General features: G+C 34.6%; 1 protein-coding gene and 1 pseudogene across 1 annotated transcript in view; both read right to left on the reverse strand.

Moving 5' to 3' along the window:
- Positions 1–1,540: 1,540 nt before the first annotated feature.
- LOC139705024 (S-formylglutathione hydrolase pseudogene) lies at positions 1,541–2,377 on the reverse strand (annotated as a pseudogene).
- A 2,931-nt stretch (positions 2,378–5,308) lies between these two features.
- Positions 5,309–20,704, reverse strand: part of LOC139705212 (small ribosomal subunit protein mS35-like) — a 29,287-nt gene continuing 13,891 nt past the window's right edge. Inside the window, exons 6-8 of the mRNA XM_071610024.1 lie at positions 14,517–14,626; positions 12,609–12,678; positions 5,309–5,377 (exon numbers count right to left, since the gene is read on the reverse strand). Coding sequence (XP_071466125.1) covers positions 5,339–5,377; positions 12,609–12,678; positions 14,517–14,626 — 219 coding nt within the window. The 3' untranslated portion in view covers positions 5,309–5,338. The remainder of the gene's footprint in view (positions 5,378–12,608; positions 12,679–14,516; positions 14,627–20,704) is intronic.

Consider the following 20,704-nt stretch of genomic DNA (forward strand, 5'->3'; position numbering starts at 1 on the left):
TTGTGTTAAAAAAAAAAAAAAAGACATTTTACATTGAAAAAACTTTTAAGAAAGGAATAATTCTTCTCCTGACCCTTAGGGTTCCTCCCCACCCCTCTTTTCCATGCAGTATCAGGAACTAAACCCAGAGCTTTGTGCATACCAACAAACATTCAACCACTGAGCTATATCCCTATCCCTTTATAATTTATTTTTTCTCTTTTTATAGCTCTACTGAGACAAAATTGAAGTACAATAAAATGTACATATTTGAGGTATGCAATTTGATCAGTTTTGACACACATGTAACCAATACAATCACTATAAAAAGCATTTCCATTGTTTTCTTTTAAAATTTAAAATTATGCAGACTGTTTTTCATGCATGATTTATGACATTAGAAATCAACCACCTTAAGATATATAGAACCTCTCCCCCACATATCAACTACTTCAAAATTAAATTCACATTTATAAACACAGGTGAAGGAAGAAAGCACAAGAAAAGTAAATAAAAAGTGCTTTGAACTAAGTGATAATAAAAGCTTAAAATATCAGAATCTCTGGGATGAAGCAGTACTCAGATGAACATTTAAACTGAAAAGTACCTGTATCAGAAAGAAGCTAGATTAACAATCAGATTATTTTCTAATTAGGTAGTAGGAAGGAAAAATTAAGAGTAGAAACAGAAATGTATGAAATAAAGAAGAAATAATACAGCTAAAAATTGATAAAAATGAAAGAAGTCTAATCAAGAAAAAGCAAGATCACAAAAATATCAGTGGAAAGGGAGCTATCAAAATAACCCTACTGACAATAAAAATATATTAAAGTACTACAATTGCATGCTAACATACGAGATAACTTACATAACATAGTCTGTATTAAAGAAGGACCCATGTGCTGCTGAGAAGAAAGTGTATTCAGTCATTGATGGATGAAATATTCTATATATGTCTGTAAAGTCTAAATTATCTAAATTATCCATTGTATTTTTTAGTTCTATAGCTTCCTTAATTAGTTTTTGTTTGGAGGGTCTATCCAGTGGTGACAGAGGCATGTCAAAATTACCCGATATTATTGTGTTGTGATCTATTTGATTCTTAAAACTGAGAAGGGTTTGATGTACATAGATGCCTCATGGTTTGAGGCATAAATATTTACAATTGTCATGTCTTGTTGATATGTTCCCTTAAAAAGTGTCCTTCTTTGTCCCTTTTGATTAACTTTCACTTGAAGTCCACTTTATCTGATATGAGGGTAGAAACTCTTGCTTGTTTACGATATCCTTATGAAAGATGTTTTTTCCCTCATCCTTTTACCTTCAGTTTGTGGATGTCTTTGCCTATGAGGTGAGTCTCTTGGAGACAGCATATTGTTGGGTCATGTTTTCAAATCCAATTTGCCAGTCTATGACTTTTTTTTTAATATATATATTTATTTAGGTGATTCAATTGTTCAATGAAGTTCCTTTAGAGTTATGAAATCCAATGTTTTGAAATATTTTCCCTCAGCAATTCTAATTTTTATAATCTTGAAGAGACTCCCTTATTAGAAGTTTTTCATGCAGTCAGGTATTTTGCATGATGTCTGATGTGATCAGCAACAAAGGTTGCAATGAAGTGGTAGCTATGATCATAACCCTCCTCTAATCTAAAAACAATAGGGATTTTCTTTTCTGCATAGGCAGAAATGTTTAAGGAATAGCTATCCATCTAGAAGAAACCAGTCATCTTTCCCTTGACCAATTAGTATGCCCAGCTGAGAATCTGGATAGAACTTCACAAGATGGGTCACATCACATGCCTTCCATTTATTTTGACCTGTTCCCAAATAACCACTAAAGGCTTTTTTTGCCCCAAGGACAGAGCACTGGGTTGCAAATTGGAGCAAATGCTGACACAGACGTGTATTTTCCAGGATTTTTCAAAGCACAAATCAGAGTTCCACGGCCTCCCATAGAGTAGCCAAAAATAGACATCCTTTGGGGATCCACTGGAAAATTGGCATCTATGAGTTGGGGAAGCTCCTCTGTTACTTAAGAGTACATTCTGTTATTAGTCTTCCAAGGATCTTTGGTGACATTCACATAAAACCCAGCACCAGTGCCAATTCCCAGCTCTCATCTTCTCCTTTAATATTGTAGCCTCAAGGTCTGGTATCTGAAGCAATGACCACAAGATTGTGTTTTGAGGCAGCTTGATGGTAACCAGATTTTGATATAAAATTTTGTTCTATGCAAGTGAAACCAGACACCCAATACAGTGCAGGGCATTTTCCACTTTCTGCCTTCAATGGTGAGTAGATTTCATTTTGCAGTTCAGCTCAACACTGTAATGTTCAAATACTTTCTGCAATCCCCCAAAGCACTTGTTGCTAGATATCTGTTTGAATGCCATTCTTTTCCTGTCCAATTGCAACTTGCTTTTTTGTCTGCAGCAAAGGGCTGAGGATCCTATGGTTGTAGCAGGGTTGGTGGTGGGGACAGAAGAGGCGGCTGGAAGGGGAGGGTGGGCCTCAACATGGCCACCAGGGACAACCCCAGCTCTGCCCACCCAGTCTATGTCTTTTGATTGGTGGGTTTAGGCCATTTAAATTCAATGTTATTATTGAGAAATGACTTTTATTCTCTTCCATTTTGATTTATTTCTGGCTTTTACTTTGAATTAGTTTTCCTTTGACTATTCTTCCAATGTTAGTTCCTCCTTTTGCTGGTTTTCACTTTTTTTAAAAAAAAATTCTTCTTCATGAAATATTTTATTGAGAATGTTTTGTAGTACAGGCTTTCTAGTTGTGAATTCTTTTAACTTTTGTTTATTATGGAAGATTTTTATTTCATCATCAATTCTAAAGCTTAATTTTGCTGGACGTAGTAGTCTCAGCTGGCATCCATTTTCTTTCAGAGCTTGGTATATATTATTCCAAGACCTTCTAGCTCTGAGGGTCTGGGTTGAGAAGTCAGCTGAGATCCAAATTGTTTTCCCTCTAAACGTTACCTGCTGTTTTTCTCTGGCTGCCTTTAAAATTCTATCCTTATTCTGTATGTTAAGCATTTTCATAATAATGTGACTTGGTATGGGTATGTTGTAATTTTGTATATTGGTGGAACTTTAAGCCTCCTATATTTGATTTTCCATTTCATTCTTTAGATTTAGGAAATTTTCTGATATTATTTCATTGAAAAGACTGTGCAATTCCTTTGGTTTGTATCTCCAAGACTTCATTTATCCCCCAAAATCTTAAATTTGGTCTTTTCAAGTTATCCCATATATCTTGGAAGTTCTGTTCATGGTCTCTTAACATATTTTCTCCATGGTCAACTTTGTTTTCAAGATTATATATTTGTCTTCATTGCCTGAAATTCTGCTTTCCAAGTAGTCTAGTATGTTGATAATGCTTTCCATTGAATTCTTAATTAGGTTTATTGATTCCTTCATTTTGAAGATTTCTGCTTGATTATTTTTCAGAATCTCTTTTTACTGAAGTGATCTTTCATTTCCTGTATTTTTTTCTCTGATATCGCCCTTTATCTTGCAGATTAGTTCTAACTATGTACATTCTAAATTCTTTCTCTGACATTTCTTCCACCATGGTGTTGTTAGATTCTGTTTTTGAAGTATCTTGGTTTGTCTGGGGCAATTTGTTCCCTTGCTTTTCATGTTAGTTGTGTGTCTAACCATCTAGCAGTAGGATCTGAGATAGCAGAGTTTCTACCCTGTGTGCTTGTAGTGTTCCTGAAGGTTTCCAGTACCTCACCATTTAGGGGGAGACAATAATAACCAATGCAAACAATATACAGCACTAAACTAAAGAGTTCCTACTATATCATCTTAATGTTAATCATCACAATAAACAGAAATGATGTGATCAGTTATTGCCTATAAAAAGAATAGCAAGTTTGCAAAAGGGTTTACAATTTCAAATGGTAGACAGGGGGTGAACATAAGTGATATAGGATGTGATGATTATGAGGGAGGAGGAGAGAAGACAGAAGTAAAAATTTAAAGGAAGAGTGAAAGAACAACAGAGATTGACTGTTAGTGGAAGAAAAGAGAAAATAAAGGGAAACAGGTAAGTGAAAAATAAATTTAAAAAAATTAAAAATAAAGAGAATCAAAACAAAACTAAAATACACTAATCAAACATCCTAGTCCTCAAAAAACTGATCCATGAAAAATGACTGGCTTTAGAAATGTGAGAAATGAGAAAAAAGCCCAGATATGAGTATGTATAAATGCCCATGTATCATTAAGGTCACAATTAAACAGAGAAAAGAAAAAAAAAAAAAAAAAAAGAAAGAAAGAAAGAAAAAATCCTGATGAAAAGTTAAAGAATTCTTTCCATTGGAGTTCAAAAAATTCTCAGCTTCTCTTCTCAGCAGTTTTAGGTGGGGTCATCTGGATTGAGATGCTCCACTCTCTGGGCTGCTGGAAAGAGGTAATCCTGTAGGTGGAATTCCTAGAGGCAGGGTTTAGGCTTAAGTGGGCACCAGGTTCTTCGCTGAATGCCAATTGGTCTGGAAATTTTTCAGCACACCTCCAGGGCCCAGAAATTGACAGTCCACACTAGAAGACTATACCCCGGGTATCTCCCCTGGGTTCCACTTGTGTAGTACAGGAGTCAATTCTTAGTCTCCTACATCACCTGCAGGCCCCACATTTCCTGGTCTTGAGTTCAGTCTCCAAACTCAATCTCTCCTGCCCCCACCCTTTTGGTTCCTGACCAGATGTGTTCTCTCCCTGCCAGTGCTGCAAGCAGCAAGTTTAACAGGGAGGGGTAAAGCTAGGTGGATTTCCACAACCAGTAAACTTCTCTCCATGTTTGATTTTTTTTCCTAGTTGCTTATACACACTTTATGGCATGCAGTGTGTGCTTCCTGGGCCTGTATTATGGGCCAAACTCGGGTGTGCCAGGAAATTAGCTTCCTTAGCTGTCCACCCTCCCCACTCCTCCACTGCAGCTGCAAAATGGTTCCTTCTTTTGTCTTCTGCACTTCAACTGGAGAGATGATGGCTTCTTTTCTGCACAGGGATATGTGCAGTGTGCCTTTCAGGTTTGTCAGGCAATGTTGCTGATCTATAAATGTTCCATACCTAGACACACACATCAGGCCTCCTAAAAATTCAGTTTCCTTTAATCCCCTTATACCTCCATCTCACTTGTGAAGAAACCACTCTGGCTGGTGCTTCCAGCCTGGCCACAGCAATGGCTGTGCTGCTGGGGACTCTTTCCTCATTTTATACATCCAACCTCCTGAGTCCCCAATCTGCTCTGAATGTCCAGTTTTAAATTCCAGTAAAGTCCTCCCTGCCTTTTTTTGGGTTACCCACCTTGCTGAGAAGCTGCCTGTTTTCTTGGTTTCACTCCACGGTGTAGCCAGGAAAGTGACATTCTCTATTCTGCCATATTGAAAAAAAACTTTATTTTGAGAAAGGGTTTTGCTAAATTGCTCAGGCTAGGCTAGAACTTGTGATCCTCCTGCCTCAGCCTCCCTAGTAGCTGGGATTACAGGTGTTCACCACCATGCCCAACATGGTTTCTTTTTTATGTTAACCCAAGGTGATCATTTGAAACAGCAGAGAAATTAAAAAAGAAGTCTAGATAAAGACACAGATGACCCTCATAGTAACACCACAGATCCACTTTTAGAACAAAGGTCAGACATATTTGTATGGAATCAAGTAAAACTGTGGCATGTAGTCACTCTTTATTGTTACTGGCCCAGCATTAATTCTCAGACTCATTATGTGAGTTCAGTTAATGTGGTTAGACAGTTGCATTTCTTTAGCAAACATGTAGTATTAGGTTTATGTATGAAGTGTGAAACAGAATACACACTTCATGTGAAATAGATGTACCTTGCTAGGAGAAGCCAATATTTTTAAAGAATATAGATTCTATGAACTTTGTCAAATGTAAATTTACATCATAAAATAAACTCACAAAAGCAAACATTGTGGAGAGCTTCCAAAATAATGTAGAATTAGAACAATTTATTTATTTATTTTGAATTAAAACAATTTTAAACTTTAAAAATAAAGTCATATGAAAAACCTGATCTACACATAATCCAAATTATACATTTATGAACACTGTCTCTTTAACTTTTGCAAAGATATTTCTTCAAAAGAGGTCATAATTTTTGACTGTTAATAATTTTATCTAAGAATTATTAATAGTTCACACCAGTAAGCTAATTATTGCTAACATCTAATAAATATGGCACATTTTATAATACTGAAAAGGAAGTTTACCTCTTCATTTCTCACCTTATTTGTGAACAGACATAGAGTTGAAAACCCATTTCAAAAGACTATTTATAAAAATTTAAAAGAATGGATAATATTTCTTTCAAAAGCTATTATAATATTAAGTGTTCTTACCTAACATTAACCTAGATACTTTGAAGCACAAATTACAATAAGGTCAGATCCTTGCTAATGAAGCCCTTCACAATTAGTTAGAAAGGCAAAACAACAATAAATGACAAAGTATCTATAGTCAAGTGCTTAGTGACCAATACAGAAAGTAAGATAATATAACTTCGCCAGACACAGGAGGCTGAAGAAAGAGGATCACAAGTTGGAGGCCAGCTTCAGCAACATAAAAATTTTTTAAAAAGGGACCAGAGGTAGAGCTCAGTGGTACAGAATCCCTGGTTTCAATCCCCAGTACTGCAAAAACAAAACAAAAAACCTACCTGTACAAAAATACGGGTTAGATATAGAATAAGAGGCTCAAATCAGATCTTAATGCCTTGAAGACTATATATATAAAAGAGTAAGTGGGAAAGAATAAAAAATTAAATACTAAATAATACAACCCTTGAATGTCTGTGTCTTCCCAAAATTCACATTGAAACCCCAACCCCAATATGACAGCATTTGGAGATAGGGTCTTTGGGAAATAATGAGGCCAACAATGTTGACTTCATGATGAGACTAGTGCCTCCATAAGAAGATAGGAAAGTGCTTGCTTCCTCTCTCTCTGGTTGATGCAAGGATACATCAAGAAGACAGCTACTGCAAACCAGGAAGAGGGCCTTGACTCTAGTCCAACCATGCTGCACTCTGATTTCTGACTTCCCAGCTCCAGAACTGTGAGAATTAAATTTCTTTTTTTTAAAGCCACGTAATCTGTGGTAATTTGTTAGAGCAGAGCCCAAACTAAAACAACCCTTACAACACTTATAATATTTATTACTAAACATGCTGTTTTTCACTAGTGTTCTGCCATTGGGAACTATGTTTTTTCTGTTTCATATTAACCTCTATATCTAATGATGCCATGCAAATAAATGGCAGTTAATAAACATTTGTCATTTTTAATGAAAGAACACTTGACATTTGATACAGGACAACTTATTCCTTTATAAACTCTAAAATAGTGAGAGATGTCTTTTTAGACAACTAGTAAAATGCTTGATGTTGCCCTCTGATTATAAATGTGTACTTTGTGAATAAGCTATACAGCATGCTTCACAATCTGGACCTGACTTATTGCCAGTCTCATTTTCTACCCCCATCCTGTTAGTCTATATCCTTCCAAACCAAACCTCTGCCTACTCTCTAACCTCACAAGGTCTGGAAAGTCCTTCACCCATTTCTGTACTATATTCTTCTATCCATCTTCCAAAATTGTCACCACTCCTTTGAAGCTGTCAGGTAGAATTCATCCTGGTCTGCATCTCTCACAGCACTATGCCTAATTTCTGCTATCCAGCTCAACAGACTGTATTATAACCATCAATTTCCCTCCAGAAATAAAGGTGCCTAAGGGTGAAGGCTCATTCATTTTGATAGTCCTACGGATTATAGCACCTTTTCTTGTATAGTTGTCCCAATCCATGGGGGATTGGTTCCAGGAGTCTGCAGATTCCTAAATCTGCAGAAGTTAAAGTTTCCTCAATGTAAATGCTATGTAAACAGTTATTATATACAGTTGTCAAATATTTTGGGAATAACAACAACAAAAAAGACTGCTAATGTTCAAAACAGCTGCATTTAAAAAAATTTTTTTTAGTTATAGATGGACACAATGCTTTTATTTATTTATTTTTATGTAGTACTGAAGCTTGAACCCAGTGCCTCACATGTACAAGGTAAACATTATGCCACTGAGCTACAACTCCAGCCCAACAGCTACGATTTTTTAAAATTATTTTTTTAAGTTGTAGTTGGACACAATACCTTTGTTTTCATTTATTTATTTCTATGTGGTGCTGAAGATCGAACCCAGAGCCTCGCATACACTAGGCAAGCATTCTACCACTGAGCCACAACCCTAGTCCCCAAAAGCTGCAATTTTTAAAAGACTATTTTTGATCTGAGATTGATTGAATCCATGGGTGTGAAACCCATGGATTTGGAGGGCTGGCTGTATACAAGAACTAAACAGCTGTTGAATATAAGAAAGAGTAAACAACATAGCAAACATTGTTCAAGTGTTCTCTAATAGGACCTGGCAATGCATGTGTATGTCAGCACACACATACAATCAAAATGAACTCAAAATTAAATGGTGATTATGGTTTTGCGAAAGTATTTTTTTAAGTCAAGATTCTTTGCTGGAGGATGTCAGCAGAGAATATGGGAAAAGGGAACAAGTATTAGGGGCTTGAGTGTGAATTCAGAGAAGAGAAGCCCATTCTGAGAATGAGCAGGTCCTGTGCAGAAGTTGGCAGGGGGTATCAGGGGCATAGTGTGGCCCAGCAGAACTGGTAAATCTAGAAAATGGTGATTCAGGTGTTGAGCATGATCACCCAGAAAAGGAAGCCCCAGACTTAACTTTTGATTTAGCTCTGCTCAGTGCAGGCGGAGGGAAGGAAGACTTAGAAAAAGCAGATGTTGACCAGCTCCAGAGAACAAACAGGAAAGTCAACCCACCCAGGTAGTACTTCTGGCACAGGTTCAATTTCTTCTCAATGAACATCCATTCCAAGTTCACAGTTGTGCTAAGGTTGGATCATCCCTAGAGTCTGTGGGGCAAGACTTGATGGAGGTACCATTACAAGTATCATGAACACTCCCCAGTAGAGCTTACTCAATCTGGCTTGAATGCCTCTGCTCCTTTCAACTTTACTTTTATCAGAAGTATTTGCAGTAAGATCCCATTTAAAAATGACCTGTATTAGTAAGTATAAAATTATCTAACTTAGAAATTTTTGTTAACTAACTTCAGAATCACTCTATTACAAAGCTAGATATATTTTTGACAATAAGTCTGTCATGAAATCCAATAAGACAGCCCAAAATTTAAATTTTAAAAAGTAATTGTTAGTACTAATTCAATATCAATACCACTGAAGAATCTTTGGAATTTGATTTCAGAGCTCTACATCTTCCAGAGTAAATGTAGGTACGTCTAAAGAGAGTGACTTTCTGCAGCTAGCTCTAGTCCTTCAAATGTTCCTAATATGAAATGCTACTGAATCTCCTAAGTTCCCTATGTTGGACAATCTACAAAAATTTAACTTAATTTGAATGCATTCTTAAAATGATTATTTTTTTTATTGTGTTTGTGTTTCACTCTATCTTTTGGCAAGACTTCTAGGAAATGCTTTTTTCAATCATTTCTTAACCCAATTGCTTTTGGAAGGTTTAGGTTAACAAACATCATGCAATAAAAGTTAATTTCGGAAGTTTCACTATTATAAATTAAGTCAAACTGTGAGTAGAATATATGTTCTAAAATTTTAAACACTGTAGGGTACATATATGACTTTAATTGGGTAAACTGTCATCGTAAACTATGTACTGAAATTAGAAATAAATGAATTTGAAATTCTAAGAAAAAAGGTTTCTTCATTTTAGTATTGTTAACAATATTAATAGCCATTTACTGAGAACCCATTATTTGTTCCACACTTACATAGGTGTTCTCTAATTTATCCAAAAACTCTCTAAAAGAAAATTGAACCTCAGAGGTTGAAAGCAATGAAACCGGCATTGGAATCCAGTCCTTTTTTTTTTTTTTTTGGTGGTGGTGGTGCTGAGAATTGAACCCAGGGCATTGTAAATTCTAGGCAAGCACTCCACCAAATGAGCTATATCCCCAACCCTGGAATCCCCTTTTTGATACTTCTATAGTTAAACTGTTTTGAATATTATACAACAGTAACATCCTTAAGCTTAAGTATAGATGAACCTTCTTCAGAAGGTTCCAACTACTTTCCTCTCAATGCTATTTAAAGGTAACCTCCATGGAAAGGTTAAAAAGCCAAGGCATACACATATTTGAGTATGAAATGCTTTAGAAGCTAGCCTATAAAAAAGAAAGCAATGGATTAAACAGGGGCTTTTAAAATACTGGATTAAATGCCAGGTGGTAACATCAATTTCAAGTATGAATTCCATGCTGGTGAGGGAAAAAAGAATTCTGATTCAATAAAAATTCTGTTCCAGTAGCTCTGCAAAATTTCATGGCTCATCTGCATTCTCTTAAAGCTTCTTCACTGATGGTACTTGTTTAGAAAGGACTATGAGCCAATTTTAATATAGGAATTCTTTAATTATATCTGTTTAAGACAGTTATATGTGGCTACCCATCCTGGCATCAAAGTAATTAGCATTAAAGATCAAAGGCTTCTTGCATGAATCCAGAATACAAGCTTGTTTGGATTCTATGTCATGGAACCACAGAAAGAATCCAGTAAGTCAACGTTCACTGAATTTATTTATGCTTGTCATTTCCTTTGGGGCAATTCATTTTAAAAAGACTGTTGGAAAAATTCAAAACTGTTTGGCTTTTATTGTTTATTATTAACTCTTTAAGCACTAGCCATACAACTGTAGTTAATTCAGCCATGTTGCTGGTTCTGAAGGGAACTTAATCATCTTAAGCCAAAGGGATTTCTAAAATCAACTGACAGGAAAGAGAGATTAACTGTTATTATCATATTGCTCCTGAAGCAGAAATTAGAAAATTCAGCTGAATTATGAAAATGAGAAAACTGCAAAAGAAGAAAAGAGCAACTAGCTACTTTTTGTTCTTTACTAACCTTGAAATAAAATTTTCTTTGTTTCCACTTGCCACTCATTCTCTTTTAAAACTGTTTTATTATTAACATCAATAAACATGCTGTTCACAGTTTAGAGAACAGCTGCATGTATTCTCAGAATCACAGTATCTGAAGGCTGGAAGGAAGTCCCAAAAGCCATCTAATGCAGCTACCTGTCTCAGGAATATGTTTCTTTTACCATATCTTAGAGAAGAAGGCCAATACATGGAACATATTCTACCCATCGAAATAGCCCCCGGCATCTATGGATGTTTCTCTTGGAAGGTTCTCATTTAATGAATTGAAATCTTACTATTGCTTCCACCCAGTTATATCTTTAAGTCATAAAAACAAATTATTTAAGTTCTTCTTCATATGAAGTTCTTTGAACATCTAAAGAGAGTGACTTTCTGTAGCTAGCTCTAGTCCTTCAAATGTTCCTAATATGAGATGCTACCGAATCTCCTAAGTTCCTTATGTTGGGCAATCTACAAAAATTTAACTTAATTTGAATGCATTCTTAAAATGATTATTTTTTTATTGTGGTACTGGGGGTTGAATCCAAGGGAATCCTACCACTGAGCTGTGTCCCCAGCCCTTTTTTATTTTGAGACAGGTCTTGCTAAGTCGCCAAGGCTGGCTTCGAACTTGTGGTTCTCCTATTTCAGTAGCTAGGATACCCAACAATAATTAAAACTTTGAATTACCTAAACACAAAACATATTGGTGGGCTGTGGTTGTAGCTTAGTGACAGTTCACTTACCTAGCACATGTGAGGCACTGAGTTTGATCCTTACCACCACATAAAAATACATAAATAAAATAAAGGCATTTTGTCCATCTACAACTAAAAATGCTTTTTAAAAAAATTCTAGTTTCTAACATTAAATCAGATGAGTTGATGCTCAAATATAGCAAAATCTTTTTCATAAATGTATATATATTTCTATTACAACTGAATAAATTCAGACACAAGACCACTTTTCTTTTTTAAGTTGTAGGTGGACACAATGCCTTTATTTTTTATGTGGTGCTGAGGATTGAACCCAGTGCCTCACCCATTCTAAGCTAGTACTCTACCACTGAGCCACAACCACAGCCCCACAAGACATCTTTTAATACTATCTAAATAATTAATTGCTCTTAACTGTTCCTAATGTGTAATAGTCAGATAGTAAATGTTAACTAAAAATTTTAATAAACCTAAAATACCTTTTTACAAAGTTTTGGAAAATAGGATAAATCATAAATTCTAAAGTTATACAAAAAATGATTACTCTCCCATAACAGACAACTTTCACTCAAACACAAAACAAAACATAACAGCAAAGCAAAACACTGTGATTTTCTAGCAAAAGTCAGAAACTCTGCATTTCAAGAGTATTTCAGGCACTTTTTAATATGGACCTGAGATGGACTAGATAAACTACTTCAAGATCTTCGCTTTGGATATCAGGAGAAGCCACCTATGCTATTCCATACATGCTTCGATTATGGAATAATCGAATAATAATATTTTGTGGTGGTCCACAAAATATTCAATTAAGTACTTGCCACACAAGAGTATTTTGAAAGGATAATGTCATCTAAATTACACTAAAAAAAATCATTAAACATTCATATACACTTACCCAAGATTCATGGTATAAAACTGTTAGTAGATACATTGCATAATCATAATTCTGTCTTTTTAAAGGGCACCTTTAAAAGAGAAAGAAGGAAGAAGTCAAAATTCTAGAAACTTAGTATACAGAATGATTTGCAAAGTATATACAGAAGATAATATCTTTAGAAATTCTCTGCTTTTAAGAAAATTTTGTTTTTAGAATAAGAACATTCTGTGTATATCATTCTATGTATAACATTATTTAAGGATACTGAACACTGGTGTTATTTTCAACTCTGCTTTCGTCACTAATGTAGTTATTTGTATACAACAGCTTATGCTATTTTTAATATGACTGTGTCCAACTGAAGTCCCCTTCGCCACGTCAAAATCTGCTGAATGGCATAAGCATATCTAATGAACCATTTTAAAAATAGTTAAGACAAGCTGGGTGCAATGGTGTGTAAAAAGTCTCATCTACTTGGGAGGTTGAGGTAGGAGTATTGCTAGAGTCCAGGAGTTCAAAGCCAGACTGGGTAACCCACCAAGATTCTATCTCAAAATAAATAAATAAACAAATAGGCAGATGATAGGTGTTAATCAAGTGTTGATTTCTCCAGAGCTGATTCTCTTTAAAAATGAGTTACACTATATACAATTCTGTACTATTACTGCTATATTTAAGACAGAACTAATATCCTAAAATTAGTTAGAACTTCTACATATACATGAGATAGCACATGTATTAAGGTTAATTAATAAAAGAAAAACAAAATATTTCTTCCAATTTCTTAAGATATAAAATAAAACCATATAATGACAAATGACTTAACTAACTACACTGTTCATTCTTCCTTTATGTTTATTTAATAGTTATCTATTCTATATAAGCATTACCATAAAACATATATATTGATACTGGAAAAAAAGCAACATTATCAGGTATTTACAGAGTTTCAAACAGTAACATTTAAAGGGTATTTTTAAAGTTGAACAAAGTAAAATTCAACATTATTTTGCAATTTTTAAAAAGAGTAAAAGGAATATTCCTAATATGTTTCATATCTATTTCCCTCATAAGGAAATAATCAGAAACCATGGTTCCTTTCTTTTCTGCCTCTACCCTATTACTATATCTCTATGTATGCCATGTTCCCTCTTCCTATCACCAAGACTGATGATGTAACACCAAATTGTTTCTGATACCTCCAAATGCTTTGAAACTGGGTTAGGCAGAGAGAAAGGTGACCTGTACACTCACTTTTCTCTAAAGACAGGTCTTTTATATTTTGACATAATTTAGAAACAACTGAAGTATAATTCTAATAACAAAATAACCATTTAGCAAAGATATACCAACAACCTTTCTTTAAATCAATTGAAAATCATAAACTAATAAATTCATATATAATAAACTATAACTGAACTTATAAATATCTATCCTGGCTCTGGAATTCTGCTTATTCCCAGAAATGCCTAGATAAATTTCCACATGTACAATTTGATAATTTTAATTTTGAACTACAAGACTCTTTGTGATGCTTTCATTTTGTAAAAACCTATTTACGGAAACATGTATTCTATTTTATGGAATGAGATGTTGCCAGATTACAGAATCACAAATAAAGCCAATTAAGAAAACAAAAAAACAAACTACCTGTTTAAGCATTAATCACTAGCAAATCATACTTTGTCTTCAAAATTTAAGTTTTATATGCATGGATATATAAAAATTAATATTAAAATAGCAATAATTTAGCTAAGCAGTCCTCTCTGCATACAGGAACAACATAACAAAAGTAGGCTAGTGTGAAGATATTAAAGATAGGAATTGAACAACTTTGCTAATAACCCTTCGTTACTAAAAGCATTGCTGAAGTGCTGGAGGACAAAAAACACATGTGCACAGTCTGCTCAACTTTTCTTTCTTTACCTATCTGTTTTGATGGTAAGTACATCTGTGGTCTTGCAGTATCGTTCTCCTACAAGTTTAATAAGTTTCTTCTTTGCATGATCATCTAAATTCAAACTGGAAAGTTTCACCTTAAAAGTAAAAGAAAAAATTATTTGAAAAAAATAATTTCATATAATTTGTTTAAAGAAGTAGCAATGTTATTTGTATTGATATTAAACCTACAAAACATAAATCTTTTCAAACTACTTTCTATACAGTTACAGTGGCATACACTATAAAGCCTGATCTTGTTCGTGGAAAGAAAAAGAAATAAAATAAAAAGAATATATTATTGGGAGTTCTTTGAAAGTTCTGAGCATGTGTACCTTCCTGAAAGAATTAATGACATGTCCTAAAGAAGGCAAATTACAATGTTTATTAGAAGCACAAACAGAATTAAGCTCAATTAGTATTATCAAAGTTGGACACTAGAATAAATGGATAAAATATAATAGCTTTAAGAAATTTCTACCATGCAATTATAAGACCTATATCACTGCAACTATCTTAGGGACATTCATTTTTTAAAGCTACAGATGTCTCAGAGGCTGGAATATTACATCAGGGAAGGATCAAAACTTTTTTTTTTTTTTTTGATACCAAGGATTGAATCCAGGAGCTTTTAACCATTGAGCTACACATCCCCAACCTTTTTATGTTTTATTTTGAGACAAGGTCTTGCTAAGTTGCTCAGGGGTTCACTAAGTTGCTGAGGCTGGCTTTGAACTTGCAATCCTCCTGCCTTAGCCTCCTGAGCCATTGGGATTACAGGCATGTGCCACTGCGCCCAGCTCAAAACATTTTAAACAATTCAGTTCAATGTTTTCCAAAAGTTAATACACAGCCTGTTAAGATTTTTTTTTTTTTTTTTTTTTTTTTACATTTAGGAAATGCTGAGTTTATTAACAGGATTTTAAAAATGTATTTCTTGGAGTATTTTGAGACTTTAAAATACAGGCTTGGTATATAAATGATTCTCAAATTTATTTGACCTCAGATTTCAATTTTCAAGGAATAATTCACAGAATTAGTCTTCCTTAACACATGTTTTGGGAAATACTGGAATAAAATAACATACTTTTTAAATTGTAGAGATTATAGCATGAGCTAAAAGTATCTAGAGATGAATAGGTATGATATGATAATACAGTTAAATAAAGTAAAGCATTGTATTCACCCATTTTTTTATTATTATATGAAATATCTGAAACTGAGTAATTTTATAAAGAAATTTATTTAGCTCACAGTTGTGGAGGTTTGAGGTCAAGGCACTGGCATCAGAATGTAGGAGGACATATAAAAAAAGGAAAACATATTGCAAGACAGGAAGCCAGAAAAAAATTCAGGGGTCAGACTCACTCTTGTAAAGGACTCACACTGAGAATGACCTTATTCTCTTCTAGAACTACCTTAATCCCTCCCCCAAATTACCAAAGGACCTCCCACTAGACACCACTTCTTAAAGGTCTGGCTCCTCCCAAGACTGCCACACTGAGGGGCTACCAATGCAAGAATCCTTGGGAGACAAACTCTTATCCAAACCATAGCAAGCATAGATTATTCTTCATGTAGAGCATTAAGAAAGTGTTCATGAAGAAGCAAACAGGCTAAGCGTTTTTAAATTCCATCTGGTTCTTGTCTCTAGCTTCAATAATCCTGCACTTCCCTCAAGACACCATGCCACAGCAGCCTATTTATATGCCAATTTTTCCCCATTGAATGGCAAATCTTTAATGCAAGAAAAATATCTATTTTGTTTTTGGCAATGGTCTAGGAATTACCACAGTCTTCTGGAAAGAATATGTATCAACAACTAGGTTTACAGCTTAAGAGATAAATAACCCATTTTATGAAAAATCAGATTAATAACAAGATGGAGAATTACAAGAAAAAAAAGAAAATGTACCTACATTATTATAATTATGCAAATACATGTGCATATGCACATATACAGAGACAGTCTACAGAGAAAAATGAATAGCGTTTATATTAGGATAGTAAGAATGTAGTGATCTGTCCTTTTGAAACTCCCTTCAATAAAATCATAATAATGTTTAGCAATACATTAAGGCATTTTTAAAATGTGTTTTAGCTTTTTTGCCATAAGATATCAAAAAACACAGCAGCTAACAACAACCTTAAAACTCATATTCACATTGACATTTTAATGTTCAAAACTACATACATTAAATGCCAGAAACTCATAAATACTTGAGAAATAGTGTGCAGTACACTCACGCCACCTGCTAGCACTCAAAGACACTGCAGAATTATAGTCTTACATGGACTAACACTGATTGCAAGGTGGAGTGGCATTCAATTGTCTTTCCTTATCAAAATTCAAAGCAATGCTTAAGCTTTTTGTTTTCAAGTTGCTATTTTTCAAAGAACAGGTATTGTGCCACCAATATTATCCCCAAAATAATATGGATATTTCAAATCACAGGAGGTTGTGATTGTATGTGTCTATCTTCAAATGTCTATATTTTAACACAAAAGAAGCAACATAAATTTAAGGTTTAAATGTGAGATATTTTCTCAACATGCAAGTATGGTATGATTTAAAAACTCTGGTATTACACATGAGAAAAGAGCTCGGTTTGATTTTTAGGACTGCCACTTGCTACGTGATTTCAATCAAATTATTTTACCTCCCTGAGACAGTTTCCTCAGTACAACTTCATTCACAGGATCTTTGTCAGGAATAAACGAGACAAACAGAAGACAGTGCTTTAAAGTAAAGTCTTAAACAAAAGTTCTTAATTCTAAACTACTTCTCTGACTATAGAGAAAAACATAACACTTTCCTTCTCTGAATTTAAAAATCTGAATATCTTTAAATCATATTTACCCCACCGTATTGATTGAGACAAACTAGACTCCACATGCTTAATTCTATTGTTTCATAAATTCATCTTATAAATTTAGCATGACCCTGATACCAAAACCTAGTAAAGAAAGTTATTAATCAGGAGTTAGGGGTATACTCAGTGGAAAAGTGCTTGTCTAACATGCAGAAGGTCCTGATCTCTGACACTGAAGAAACCATGCTTTAAAAATTACAAATCAATCACAGCTACATCAGAAAATCCTGGCAATTATCTATCTGTTAGCACTTAATACAAAAATAGATTTAACACATTTTTGCTATATGTTCTTACTAGGATACAGGCTACATACAGTACAAAAAAAAAAAAAACCTTTTTTTTTTTTTTTGAGGTTTCTTAAAGGTACCTCAAAGAGATGGGCAGTTCTCCTCCAGATGAATCAAAAGTACATTAGTCAGGGCTATTTGGAGTAATGGCTGATTCTTCGACTAGGACAGGGAAAATGTGAGATGAGTCTGGAGTATTTTATAGTGACATATAATAAGAAAATGTTTAAAAATCAGATGATGGAGGTATGGCAAAGAAATAGAAAAGCCAATTAAAAGAGTATCAAATAAATATCCATGAGTCCATACTGACATAAATGGTTGAACAAATATATATATGTGGGAGAACAGACAAATTTTCCACATAGAATTCCAAACAATGAATGTGGTATTTCTCCCTCAAGGAGGTATAGCATAACTCCTGACCCCTTAAGTGTGGGCTTGGCATAGTTACTTCGCTTTCCTGGAAAGGACAGGAAAAAGGTAATTTTTTTGTGTGTGTGGTGATAGGAATTGAACCTAGGGCCTTGTGCCTGCAGGGCAAGCACTCTAACAACTGAGCTATATCCCCAGCCCAGGAAAAAGGTAATTTTATAGTGGAGAAACTGACAAATGCTAATTAGCATCAGCCAGGTAATCAAGGTTAGCATCATCAGTGAACAATCACGTAAACAGCCAGTACTTTTGATATAATGTGATAATAATGGCAATTTATGTCTGGGATTTTCCCCCTCAAAATACATAACAAGTTGAAGGACATTCTAAAAAAATACATAATTAAAATTCTTAAAATTGTCAAGGTCAAGTCAGACACAGTGTCTCTCTCACACCTGAGTCCCAGCACTCAGGAGGCTGAACAGGAGGACCATTTGAGCCTAGGAACTTGAGGCCAGCCTGAAAAACACAGTAAGATCCAGTCTCAAAAACAAAACAAAACGAAATATCTTTTAGGACTGGGGTATAGCTCAGTGGTAGAGTGCTTGACTAGCACGCATAAGACTCTGGGTTTAATTCCAGCATGGAAAAACAAAAAAACTGTTAAGGTCATCAAAAACAAGTCTAAGGAACATCACAGATAAGAGGAGTCCAAGAAGACATGATGACTAAATATAAAGTGGTACCCTCAATGGCATTCTAAAACAGAAAAAGAACATCAGGTAAAAGCTAGGCAAATTCAAATAAAGCATAGACTTTAAGAATATTATATCAATATTAAATCATTAACTGGATGCAGTGAGGCATGCGTGTAATCCCAGCAGCTCAAGAGGCTGAGGCAGGATAATCTTTAGCTTGAAGCAAGCCTCAGCAACTTAGAGAGAACTCACACAACTCAGCAAGACTCTGTCTCTAAATAAAATATATAAAAAGAACTAGGTTCAATCCCTGATACCAAAAAAATTAAAAAAAATTAAATCATTAGCCCTGATAAATGTAACATAGTATAATGTAAAATGCTACCAAAAGGAGAAAATTCAGAATGAAAATATGAGAATCTTCTGTAGTTTTCATGAAACTTTCTGTAAATTTTAAAACTATTCTAAAATACAAAGTTTAATTTAAAAAATATATATGAAGTAACTGCCCCATGACTGCTGTGTTTACCAAGACTTCAAATACTAAATTACAAGTTACTAGGGCAAAAATTTGGAAATGTAATACCATGTAGTATGCTCCAGGTAAGAGGGGTGATTTGATGTTTCTCCAAAGCAATATTGGAAAGGACAATGATCCTAAATACATTACTAGCAAAGCAAATCAGCAGCAGAGTAAAAGAATGATATGCCTAGAGTTCAGAAATGCTTCAGTAATTGGAAAACTATTGATATAATTCACTGTTTCAGGAATTCAAAGGAGAGCATTACAAAAATGCTAATAAATTAGGAATAGGATACATTTCTAATATAACAAAGACTATTAAGCTGAAATTCTACCTTATGCTTAAGAGACAAAACACTAAAGGCATAGTCATTAATGTACAGAACAGCATAACAGACAATATAAATACTATTTTAGAAATTTTGTTTAATACAAATGACCAAAAAAAAAAAAAAGCTACATGTAATTAAAAGGGGGAATTAACCATGACTTATCAATTATTTTTTTTAACATTTATTTTTTAGAAGTAGTTGGACACAATACCTTTATTTTATTTATTCACTTTTATGTGGTGCTGAGGATCGAACCCAGGGCCTCACATGTGCTAGACGAGCACTCTACCGCTGAGCCACAATCCCAACCCCGACTTATCAATTATTTACTGGAAAACTTCTGAAAGAATCCACTGAAAATTTCTACCATACCAATTTTGGTTTCTAAATACCACTGTACACTAACAGGTATCAGGGCTCCTTAGAGAAATGGCTGATTCCAAGTCTACAATAAGAAATATACACCTTGATCACTGTTTTATACTAGAATACAAGCAAACTCAAATGCTAATAAATTGGAACAAAAGGAACCAACTTAAAAGAGTACCCACTGGCGAAAGTTTAGAATGTACTTTGAGCATCAAAAATAATGAAGCTGGGGGCTGGGGTTTTGGCTCAGCGGTACAGCGCTTGCTGAGCATGCATGAGGCCCTCAGTTCAATCCTCAAGGAGGGAGGGAGGGAGGAAGGAAGGAAGGAAGGGAAGGAAAGGAAAGGAAAGGAAAGGAAAGGAAAGGTATTGTGTCCATCCAAAACTAAAAAAATATATATTTTAAAAAATATAATGAAGCTGGGCATGATGGTACATGCTTATGATTCCAGTGTCTTGGAAGGCCAAGGCAGGAGGATCTCAAGTTCAAGGCCAGCCTGGGCAATTAGCAGATCCTGTCTCAAAATAAAATAAAAAGGGCTGGGGATGTCATTTAGTGGGTACAACATCCCTAGGTTCAATCCTCACTACCACCAGGGGAAAAAAATATTTTACTTGATTAAAACTTATTGAATATATCCACCCATAGGTTAGTCATTTAAGGGAAAAGCAAAACAATCAAAAACAACTCCACAATAGAATGCGCAGGTTTTAAG

The sequence above is a fragment of the Marmota flaviventris genome, chromosome 3 (assembly GCF_047511675.1).
Source record: "Marmota flaviventris isolate mMarFla1 chromosome 3, mMarFla1.hap1, whole genome shotgun sequence".
NCBI lineage: Eukaryota > Metazoa > Chordata > Mammalia > Rodentia > Sciuridae > Marmota > Marmota flaviventris.